The following is a 12182-nucleotide window of genomic DNA, read 5'->3' on the forward strand; positions in this document are numbered from 1 at the left end:
AATACTCATTAATTGATAAGTATCTTTGATTATTTTGATGTAAATGAGAGTTTATTTCAATAACTTCGAGCTAGGGACTCAGCGAAGACAAATTTTGATTGAAATGTTTTAATTTCATCAATTTCGGTACAGAATACTCATTAATTGATGAGTATGTTTGATCGGGTTTGCTTGATGAGTATTTAGTTCAATAATAATGTGAAGAGGACTCATTAATAATAAACTAGAGACTCGATAATGGACGAATTTTGATCGATTTGACCAATTTCGTACCAATTACTCATAAATTGATGAGTATTTTTTATTTATTTTAGAAATAATGAGTTATGAGAGGTTCTGTCATTCAAGGAGCAGAAGGTAAGTTATTTGGAAGTTAAATCACATTTACGAGGGGCAGATTGTAAATAAAACGAAGCTAAAACTATTAAAATATCTTTTTTTAATATATACAATCTTATAATTACAAAATTCGAACAAATATTGATGACACAGTATTATATCAGGTCAAAAAGCTGGTGTTGGATTGGTTTTACCCCCCTTCCCCCAAGTATTTCCTTCTAGAAACATTAAAATCAAAAATCATATTAAAAATTTCATTTTTCCGAATAATCTTTCCAAAATTACGAAAAACCCTGTATAAAATTCCATTTTCCAACTTTATATACCGATAATTCGAAAACTACAACAATTTATTTCAATGCCAACAGATTTTTGTTTTGGATTACTTTCATATACCCCCTGTAGAATTAAAAATGGTGTTATGCTGGTTGCATAAACGTATGTAATTTGATAATAGTGTACGTTCGCAAAAAATCGCTTTAACAAATTTGGTAAATGTCGCAAATATACGCCTAACCTGTCAAAACTTTGCTTTCCAAGAAGGTGGAAAAAATTTTAAAATATATATTTAGTGGTTTTTGATTGCTATAAGTTGTTATATTTTGAAAATTTTACGATGATTTATCAAAAATTCAGTGATTTTTCGAATTTGTTTACTAGAAAAAGCACAGGAAAACTTTTAGTTTGTTTCAAAAGGGCAATATCGTGTGTAGTGGTTGTGTGTTTGTATAGTCTTCGATTTAAGGTGAGTTTTACTAATTATTTTTCAACTGTCAATAATATAATAAAATTATCTATTTATTTACAATATACAGTGTGTTTACTACTTCTAAATATATATACAGGATGTGCGTTTAATTAATATCAGCAGTAAATGTCATAATTTGATTGATGTATGTCAATTGCCGTATTCCAAAATGGCGGTCGTGGTAAAAGTATGATAAAATTAAAAATTTGTTTCTTTTACTTTTTTTTAAATAAATAATTTGGCAGTTTATTGAAATTTCCGATAAATGTTTTCATAAAATTAGAAAATATTTTTAATTAGTGATTATCTTGTTTCTACTGATAACAAAATGTCAAAATAATTTTGAAATTTTGGAAAATACCTAATTAATCTTTTTGCTTTTATTTTTTTTCTTAGAGAACATTGTTGAATGTTATCTACTCACTGAATTGATAAATAATCATTATAAACACCAATACTGATATTTACTGTACAAGTAACCAAAATTCTATACAGGATGTCCATTTTTTATTCCACTCATAGCTAAAATAATTTTAATAATCACCTGATGATTTTTTTTCGAATTTAATTAATTAAACCGTTTACTTTAACTAATTTTTCCATTAAAAACAAATCCTGTAAATCAATATTAATATACAGGGTGTACTTTTTAGACACATTTTTACCTCTAATCATTTTATTAACAATCCAGTGAATTTTGTCTCGAATTCAATGAACAAAATTCTTCAGTTTGACTCGTTTTTCCATTATTATCATATATTGTATCATAAAAATCAATATTAATATACAGGACGTCTTGTTTTTGACGCACTTTTACCTCTAATCAATTTTCAAACAATCTAGTGACTTTTTTTTTGGAATTTAATGAACAAATTTATTCAGTTTGACTCGTTTTCCCATTATTATCATATATTGTATCATGAAAATCAATATTAATATACAGGATGTCTTGTTTTTGACGCACTTTTACCTCTAATCAATTTTCAAACAATCTAGTGACTTTTTTTCGAATTTAATGAACAAATTTATTCAGTTTTACTCGTTTTTCCATTATTATCATATATTGTATCATAAAAATTAATATTAATATACAGGACGTCTTGTTTTTGACGCACTTTTACCTCTAATCAATTTTCAAACAATCTAGTGACTTTTTTTTTGGAATTTAATGAACAAATTTATTCAGTTTGACTCGTTTTCCCATTATTATCATATATTGTATCATGAAAATCAATATTAATATACAGGACGTCTTGTTTTTGACGTACTTTTACCTCTAATCAATTTTCAAACAATCTAGTGACTGTTTTTTTCGAATTTAATGAACAAATTTATTCAGTTTTACTCGTTTTTCCATTATTATCATATATTGTATCATGAAAATCAATATTAATATACAGGATGTCTTGTTTTTGACGCACTTTTACCTCTAATCAATTTTCAAACAATCTAGTGACTGTTTTTTTCGAATTTAATGAACAAATTTATTCAGTTTGACTCGTTTTCCCATTATTATCATATATTGTATCATGAAAATCAATATTAATATACAGGATGTCTTGTTTTTGACGCACTTTTACCTCTAATCAATTTTCAAACAATCTAGTGACTTTTTTTTTGGAATTTAATGAACAAATTTATTCAGTTTGACTCGTTTTCCCATTATTATCATATATTGTATCATGAAAATCAATATTAATATACAGGATGTCTTGTTTTTGACGCACTTTTACCTCTAATCAATTTTCAAACAATCTAGTGACTGTTTTTTTCGAATTTAATGAACAAAATTCTTCAGTTTGACTCGTTTTTCCATTATTATCATATATAGTATCCGAAAAATCAATATTAATATACAGGACGTCTTGTTTTTGACGTACTTTTACCTCTAATCAATTTTCAAACAATCTAGTGACTTTTTTTTTGGAATTTAATGAACAAATTTATTCAGTTTGACTCGTTTTCCCATTATTATCATATATTGTATCATGAAAATCAATATTAATATACAGGACGTCTTGTTTTTGACGTACTTTTACCTCTAATCAATTTTCAAACAATCTAGTGACTGTTTTTTTCGAATTTAATGAACAAATTTATTCAGTTTGACTCGTTTTCCCATTATTATCATATATTGTATCATAAAAATCAATATTAATATACAGGACGTCTTGTTTTTGACGCACTTTTACCTCTAATCAATTTTCAAACAATCTAGTGACTTTTTTTTTGGAATTTAATGAACAAATTTATTCAGTTTGACTCGTTTTCCCATTATTATCATATATTGTATCATGAAAATCAATATTAATATACAGGATGTCTTGTTTTTGACGCACTTTTACCTCTAATCAATTTTCAAACAATCTAGTGACTTTTTTTCGAATTTAATGAACAAATTTATTCAGTTTTACTCGTTTTTCCATTATTATCATATATTGTATCATAAAAATTAATATTAATATACAGGACGTCTTGTTTTTGACGCACTTTTACCTCTAATCAATTTTCAAACAATCTAGTGACTTTTTTTTTGGAATTTAATGAACAAATTTATTCAGTTTGACTCGTTTTCCCATTATTATCATATATTGTATCATGAAAATCAATATTAATATACAGGACGTCTTGTTTTTGACGTACTTTTACCTCTAATCAATTTTCAAACAATCTAGTGACTGTTTTTTTCGAATTTAATGAACAAATTTATTCAGTTTTACTCGTTTTTCCATTATTATCATATATTGTATCATGAAAATCAATATTAATATACAGGATGTCTTGTTTTTGACGCACTTTTACCTCTAATCAATTTTCAAACAATCTAGTGACTGTTTTTTTCGAATTTAATGAACAAATTTATTCAGTTTGACTCGTTTTCCCATTATTATCATATATTGTATCATGAAAATCAATATTAATATACAGGATGTCTTGTTTTTGACGCACTTTTACCTCTAATCAATTTTCAAACAATCTAGTGACTTTTTTTTTGGAATTTAATGAACAAATTTATTCAGTTTGACTCGTTTTCCCATTATTATCATATATTGTATCATGAAAATCAATATTAATATACAGGATGTCTTGTTTTTGACGCACTTTTACCTCTAATCAATTTTCAAACAATCTAGTGACTGTTTTTTTCGAATTTAATGAACAAAATTCTTCAGTTTGACTCGTTTTTCCATTATTATCATATATAGTATCCGAAAAATCAATATTAATATACAGGACGTCTTGTTTTTGACGTACTTTTACCTCTAATCAATTTTCAAACAATCTAGTGACTTTTTTTTTGGAATTTAATGAACAAATTTATTCAGTTTGACTCGTTTTCCCATTATTATCATATATTGTATCATGAAAATCAATATTAATATACAGGACGTCTTGTTTTTGACGTACTTTTACCTCTAATCAATTTTCAAACAATCTAGTGACTGTTTTTTTCGAATTTAATGAACAAATTTATTCAGTTTGACTCGTTTTCCCATTATTATCATATATTGTATCATGAAAATCAATATTAATATACAGGACGTCTTGTTTTTGACGCACTTTTACCTCTAATCAATTTTCAAACAATCTAGTGACTTTTTTTTCGAATTTAATGAACAAATTTGTTCAGTTTGACTGAAAATAAATATTAATATACAGGATGTATTTTTTTAAATGTCCTCAAATCTCAAATCATTTTATTAATTATCTAGTTGAAATCGCAGAACGTCGATTCGACCTAATTTTTTTCTCTAAAAAAGCTTCAAAAAGATTTTATTTTTTTTTTTTTCGGTAAATAAAAACAAAAATACCTTGTAGAAATAATCCTTTCGCCACGACAACGACAACAACAGAAAAAAAATTAAAAATCTTCTATGCATTACGTAAATTACCCAACCTAATTTATATCCCGAACTAAGATGGATACCACAAATTTCGAGGCGTTACTTCACCGTACCCCCTCCCCCCCACCCTTCCCTCTTACGCCAAGCAAAAACCGCCGAGCTGCGCCCCCTTCCCGTATCGGTTTGAGTAATGTCTAAATGTTAACCAAAGCTCGGCTGATCTCGAAGCAACTACTTGTTGAATTAGTGCGCGATTCATTGTATATATAGAAAAGTCCACAAAAACGACTCGTTACGTTCAACCCGATAGCATTTGATAAGGGCGATATGACAACCAAGTCGGATTATCAACAAACATACAGTAAGTGATAAAATTTTATACACATAGATTATATATATACACATAATATGGTTTTTGTTTAGTTTTGTTTAACTTTTACTCGTTTCTGGGTTGTAAAATTTTCTTTTCGATCGTTTTTCGTCTTTTTTCTGCGACGGAACTTTTTTTTTTCGTGTAACTTCGCGTTTCGATCCAGTGCGAATCGCGTGAAAATTATTCGAAAAGAATTTCGGTAGGTGGTCGTGAGTTTTTTTTTTTTTCTTTTTTGGAAATTCGTAAGGCGTTTTTGGATTTTGAATATATTGAATCTCCGCCATGTTGAGGAATAAGTAAAATTTAAAGTAATTTTCCAAAAATTGTTGAAACTTTTCGAAAGTTTTTGTAGAATTTCTTACAAACTTAGAAAGTTATTCGATTTCCCTGCATGTCTCGAAGGCTGTTTAACTTCTTCTTGCATTTCCTCGACAATTTCTGATAAACTCTTGAATTTCATCGAGAATACTCCATAAGTTGTTGAATTTTCCATGAAATGTTGAATTTCTTCGAAAATACCCCATGAATTGTTGGATATCTTCCATAATTTCCCAGCAAATCTTGAATTTCTTCTAGAATTTTTCACAAATTGCTGAATTTCCTCGAGAATTCCTTATAAACTCTTGTAATTTTACGAAAATGCCCCATGGAGTGTTGAATTTTCCATGAAATGTTGAATTTCTTCGAAAATACCCACGAATCCTTAATTTTCTTCAATTTCCTATGAAATCTTGTAATTCTTTCAAAATTTTTCATCCTTCTTCGAGAATTTCACATAAAATCTTGAATTTCTTCGAGAATTTTTCACAATTGCTGAATTTCCTCGAGAATTCCTCATAAACTTTTGTATTTTTACGAAAATGCCCCATGGAGTGTTGGATTTTCCATGAAATGTTGAATTTCTACGGGAATTTCCCATAAATTGTTGAATTTATTCGAGAATTTCCCATGAAATGTTGAATTTCCTCGAAAATACCCATGAATTCTTAAATTTCTTCAAGAATTTCCCATGAAATGCTGAATATCTTCGATAATTTCACATAAACTCTCGACTTTCTTCCAAAATTTCACATAAATTCTTGAATTTTTTCGTGTAGTTCTTCCATAATTTTACATACAAACTCAAATTTCTACGTGAATTTCATATAAATTGTTGAATTCCACATAAACTCTTTAATTTCTTATAAAATCTTGATTTTCTGTCAGAATTTTACATAAATTCTTAAATTTGACATAAACTGTTGAATTTCTTCGAGAATTTTCTGCATATTGATGAATTTCTTCGAGAATTCCTCATGAAATTCTGAATATATTCGATAATTTCACATAAACTCTCGATGTTTTTTCCAAAATTTCACATTAATTCTGGAATTTCTTCGTGTAGTTCTTTCATAATGTTACAAAAAAACTCAAATTTCTTCGTGAATTTCTTATAAACTCTTGAATTTCTTTCAGAATTTTACATAAATTCTTGAATTTATTCCATAATTTTACATACACCTTCAAATTCCTTCGTGAATTTCCCATGAACTGCTGAATTTCTTAGAGAATTTTCCACAAAATGATGAATTCCTCATAAACTCTTCTATTTCTTGGAAAATTTCCCATGAAATACTGAATATCTTCGATAATTTCACATAAACTCTTGACTTTATTCCAAAATTTCACATAAACTCTTGAATTTCTTCGCGAATTTGACATAAACTATTGAATTTCTTCGTGAATTCTTCATGAAATGCTGAATATCTTCGATAATTTCACATAAACTCTTGAATTTATTCCAAAATTTCACATAAACTTTCAAATTTTTTCGTGAATTTCACATAAACTCTGGAATTTATTTCAGAATTTCTTCCATAATTTAACATTTACTTCGCATAAACTTCTCAATTCTTTCGTGAACTTCTTCCAAAAATTTTGTCAAATTTCTTCGTGAATTTCACATAAACTGTCGAATTTATATGAACCGTACCTCGTACAAAAATTTGGCTAGAACGAAAATGTAAATTAGACTTTACGTATTCACGGGGAGCTCGTAGATACGAATTATATTAACCCACTTATATTTAGAGATAAATATATACAGGGCGTTACTATAAAATTTTAAAACCGATTTTCCAAATTTCGATATACAAATCCAAATATTTGGAAATGTTTCGAATCGATTCTATTCTTAAAAATCGACAGTTTTCAATGGAGATATCGTGTTTTTTTTTGTTCGTCTCGGAAAACTAGGAAAATGAAAATCGTACGCAAAACATTTGATTTAACGTTGAAATATTCAATAATTATATCGAAATCAAATTGTAAAAATGTTTGTTCTGTTGAAAATCTCGATCAGAGATAAGAGCTTAGTCTGACTAAAGGTCATGAGGTTATATTCAGACGACATTTCATTGGAAATTCAAACACATGATATATATATATATATATATATATATATATATATATATATATATATATATATATACAGAGATACGTTCATTTAGTGTTTTTTTTTTGAAATAAAGATGGAGCGGGGGAAGTGGAGGGAAATTTAGTGGAAATGAGAAATTTAGGACACGAATTACACGGAAATTTATGTGAAAAGAATGGGGGGTTTATTTCTATGGATGTTCTAAGTTGGAATTGCTGGAACCGTTGAGAATATTCATACTGAACACACTATTTAACACTATCACTACACCACTACTCACGATTACATTGTGTGACGCGCGTTTCGATAACCAAATTATCGTCTTCAGAGACTGAAGGTAAACAGTCTACCTTCAGGCAGTATAGTTGGTGTAGTGGTGGTGTAAACTGTGTGTTCAGTATCTATGGATGTTATCTGGAAAAGTTGGGATTCTTTAAATACGAGAATTGCGATTGATCTTTTCAAAAAATTCGAAGATTGGGCGTCTAATTTTAATTATCTGATGATATTGCTTGAGAGTTTTTGAAAAAATTTGATTTTATTTAAAAAAAAAACTTGGCTGTCTTTAAAATCAAGCATCGGGAGGTAGTTTTTTCAATATTTATAGCCGATTTAGAAGACTGGACGTCTAAGTTTGAATATCTGATGATATTGCATGAGAAATTTTGAAAATTTTCGATTTTATTTCCAAAAAACTTGACTTTCTTTAAATTAAAGCATCGGGAGGTAGTTTTTTAAAGATTTATAGCCAATTTTGAATATCTGATGATATTGCATGAGAAATTTTGAAAATTTTCGATTTTATTTCCAAAATACTTGACTTTCTTTAAATTAAAGCATCGGGAGGTAGTTTTTTAAAGATTTATAGCCAATTTTGAATATCTGATGATATTGCATGAGAAATTTTGAAAATTTTCCATTTTATTTCCAAAAAACTTGACTTTCTTTAAATTAAAGCATCGGGAGGTAGTTTTTTAAAGATTTATAGCCAATTTTGAATATCTGATGATATTGCATGAGAAATTTTGAAAATTTTCGATTTTATTTCCAAAAAACTTGACTTTCTTTAAATTAAAGCATCGGGAGGTAGTTTTTTCAATATTTATAGCCGATTTAAAAGATTGGACGTCTAAGTTTGAATATATGATGATATTGCATGAGAAATTTTGAAAATTTTCGATTTTATTTCCAAAAAACTTGACTTTCTTTAAATTAAAGCATCGGGAGGTAGTTTTTTCAATATTTATAGCCGATTTAGAAGACTGGACGTCTAAGTTTGAATATCTGATGATATTGCATGAGAAATTTTGAAAATTTTCGATTTTATTTCCAAAAAACTTGACTTTCTTTAAATTCAAGCATCGGGAGGAAGATTTTTAAAGATTTATAGCCAATTTTGAATATCTGATGATATTGGATGAGAGTTTTTGATTTTATTTACAAAAAAACTTGACTTTCTTTAAATTCAAGCATTGGGAGGAAGATTTTCAAAGATTTATAGCTAATTTTGAAGATTGGACGTCCAATTTTGAATATCTGATGATATTGCATAAGAATATTTGATTTTATTTCCAAAAAACTTGGATTTCTTTAAATTCAAGCATCGGGAGGAAGATTTTTAAAGATTTATAGCCAATTTTGAATATCTGATGATATTGGATGAGAGTTTTTGATTTTATTTACAAAAAAACTTGACTTTCTTTAAATTCAAGCATTGGGAGGAAGATTTTCAAAGATTTATAGCTAATTTTGAAGATTGGACGTCCAATTTTGAATATCTGATGATATTGCATAAGAATATTTGATTTTATTTCCAAAAAACTTGGATTTCTTTAAATTCAAGCATCGGGAGGAAGATTTTTAAAGATTTATAGCCAATTTTGAATATCTGATGATATTGGATGAGAGTTTTTGATTTTATTTACAAAAAAACTTGACTTTCTTTAAATTCAAGCATTGGGAGGAAGATTTTCAAAGATTTATAGCTAATTTTGAAGATGGACGTCCAATTTTGAATATCTGATGATATTGCATAAGAATATTTGATTTTATTTCCAAAAAACTTGGATTTCTTTAAATTCAAGCATCGGGAGGAAGATTTTTAAAGATTTATAGCCAATTTTGAATATCTGATGATATTGGATGAGAGTTTTTGATTTTATTTACAAAAAAACTTGACTTTCTTTAAATTCAAGCATCGGGAGGAAGATTTTTAAAGATATATAGCTAATTTTGAAGATGGACGTCCAATTTTGAATATCTGATGATATTGCATAAGAATATTTGATTTTATTTCCAAAAAACTTGGATTTCTTTAAATTCAAGCATCGGGAGGAAGATTTTTAAAGATTTATAGCCAATTTTGAATATCTGATGATATTGGATGAGAGTTTTTGATTTTATTTACAAAAAAACTTGACTTTCTTTAAATTCAAGCATCGGGAGGAAGATTTTTAAAGATATATAGCTAATTTTGAAGATGGACGTCCAATTTTGAATATCTGATGATATTGCATAAGAATATTTGATTTTATTTCCAAAAAACTTGGATTTCTTTAAATTCAAGCATCGGGAGGAAGATTTTTAAAGATTTATAGCCAATTTTGAATATCTGATGATATTGGATGAGAGTTTTTGATTTTATTTACAAAAAAACTTGACTTTCTTTAAATTCAAGCATCGGGAGGAAGATTTTTAAAGATATATAGCTAATTTTGAAGATGGATGTCCAATTTTGAATATCTGATGATATTGCATAAGAATATTTGATTTTATTTCCAAAAAACTTGGATTTCTTTAAATTCAAGCATTGGGAGGAAGATTTTCAAAGATTTATAGCTAATTTTGAAGATTGGACGTCCAATTTTGAATATCTGATGATATTGCATAAGAATATTTGATTTTATTTCCAAAAAACTTGGATTTCTTTAAATTCAAGCATCGGGAGGAAGATTTTTAAAGATTTATAGCCAATTTTGAATATCTGATGATATTGGATGAGAGTTTTTGATTTTATTTACAAAAAAACTTGACTTTCTTTAAATTCAAGCATCGGGAGGAAGATTTTTAAAGATATATAGCTAATTTTGAAGATGGATGTCCAATTTTGAATATCTGATGATATTGCATAAGAATATTTGATTTTATTTCCAAAAAACTTGGATTTCTTTAAATTCAAGCATCGGGAGGAAGATTTTTAAAGATTTATAGCCAATTTTGAATATCTGATGATATTGGATGAGAGTTTTTGATTTTATTTACAAAAAAACTTGGATTTCTTTAAATTCAAGCATCGGGAGGAAGATTTTTAAAGATTTATAGCCAATTTTGAATATCTGATGATATTGCATAAGAATTTTTGATTTTATTTCCAAGAAACTTGACTTTCTTTAAATTAAAGCATCGGGAGGTAGTTTTTTAAAGATTCATAGCCAATTTTGAACATTTAGCATCTAATCTTGAATACCTGATGATATAGCATGAGAATTTTGGAAAAATCGAATAATATATCCAAGAAAACTTGTGTTTCTCTAAATTCAAACATGGAAGGAAGTTTTTTCAAGATTCATAGCCAGTTTTGAAGATGCATTATGATATTGAATGACAATTTCGGTTATATTTTCAGAAAAACTTGACTTTCTCTAAATTCAAGCATCCAGAATAAATTTTTTCGATATTTGTAACCAATTTTTAAACTTTACGTAATTAATAATAAACAAAAATTACTTTAAATCATATTCAATCCCAAAATAATTTCCAAATATTCATTTTAATATATTTCCACTCAATATTTACAAATGCCTAAAAGGTAATTATCAATATTTATAATAAAATAAAAATACTTCATTTTTCTTATTAAACAACAATTTATTTACTATGCATAAGGTCCTTAATGACTTTCTTTGTTCATCTAAATAAATATTGAACATAAATTTCGTTTATTAATAATATTTAACGTTCCAATTCGAACGTATAAAGGGTGTTTTTGGAATCCAAAATTTATTTTTTTAAATACAAAACCTTCGTCATCATTAAAATAAAAAACTGTAGATATTATTTAAATTTTATTAATTATTGACTGTGCCCTGTATGATTTATAAATATTATCGATTTTTTTTTAAATATATCCCCATCCTGTATATGCGATTTTTTTATACTGCGTTATATTTCATATAAAATTTTTGTAATGAATTGATTCAAAACAGTTTTTTTATAAATTAGTGACTATTTTATGAATTAATTTCAAGCACTTTCTTTATAAATAGTGTTATTTCTTCCATAAAATGAGTTCAGGCACTTTATAAATTAATTTCAGGCACTTTTTTATAAATAGTTATATTACTTTCATGAAAAAACTAAGGCCATCTACAAATTTGTTCCACACATTTTCTTTTATTAATTAAAGCCGATTTTTTTCATAAATTGAACCCTCAATAGATTTTATAAATTACTTTCAAGCAC

At 27.1% G+C, this 12182-nt stretch overlaps 1 protein-coding gene across 3 annotated transcripts in view; it reads left to right on the forward strand.

Annotated features, from left to right (window-relative positions):
• The first annotated feature begins 5123 nt into the window (after positions 1-5123).
• The window catches only part of LOC130898664 (transcription factor GATA-4-like), a 69824-nt gene continuing 62765 nt past the window's right edge, over positions 5124-12182 (forward strand). For 2 of the 3 annotated variants that reach the window (XM_057808108.1, XM_057808109.1), the window contains exon 1: positions 5124-5293. In XM_057808108.1, coding sequence (XP_057664091.1) covers positions 5260-5293 — 34 coding nt within the window. In that variant the 5' untranslated portion in view covers positions 5124-5259. Of the gene's footprint in view, positions 5294-5385; positions 5505-12182 lie in introns of those variants that run through there. The other variant, XM_057808110.1, reaches the window with a different exon arrangement.

The sequence above is a fragment of the Diorhabda carinulata genome, chromosome 10 (genome assembly GCF_026250575.1).
Source record: "Diorhabda carinulata isolate Delta chromosome 10, icDioCari1.1, whole genome shotgun sequence".
Classification (NCBI taxonomy): Eukaryota; Metazoa; Arthropoda; class Insecta; order Coleoptera; family Chrysomelidae; genus Diorhabda; species Diorhabda carinulata.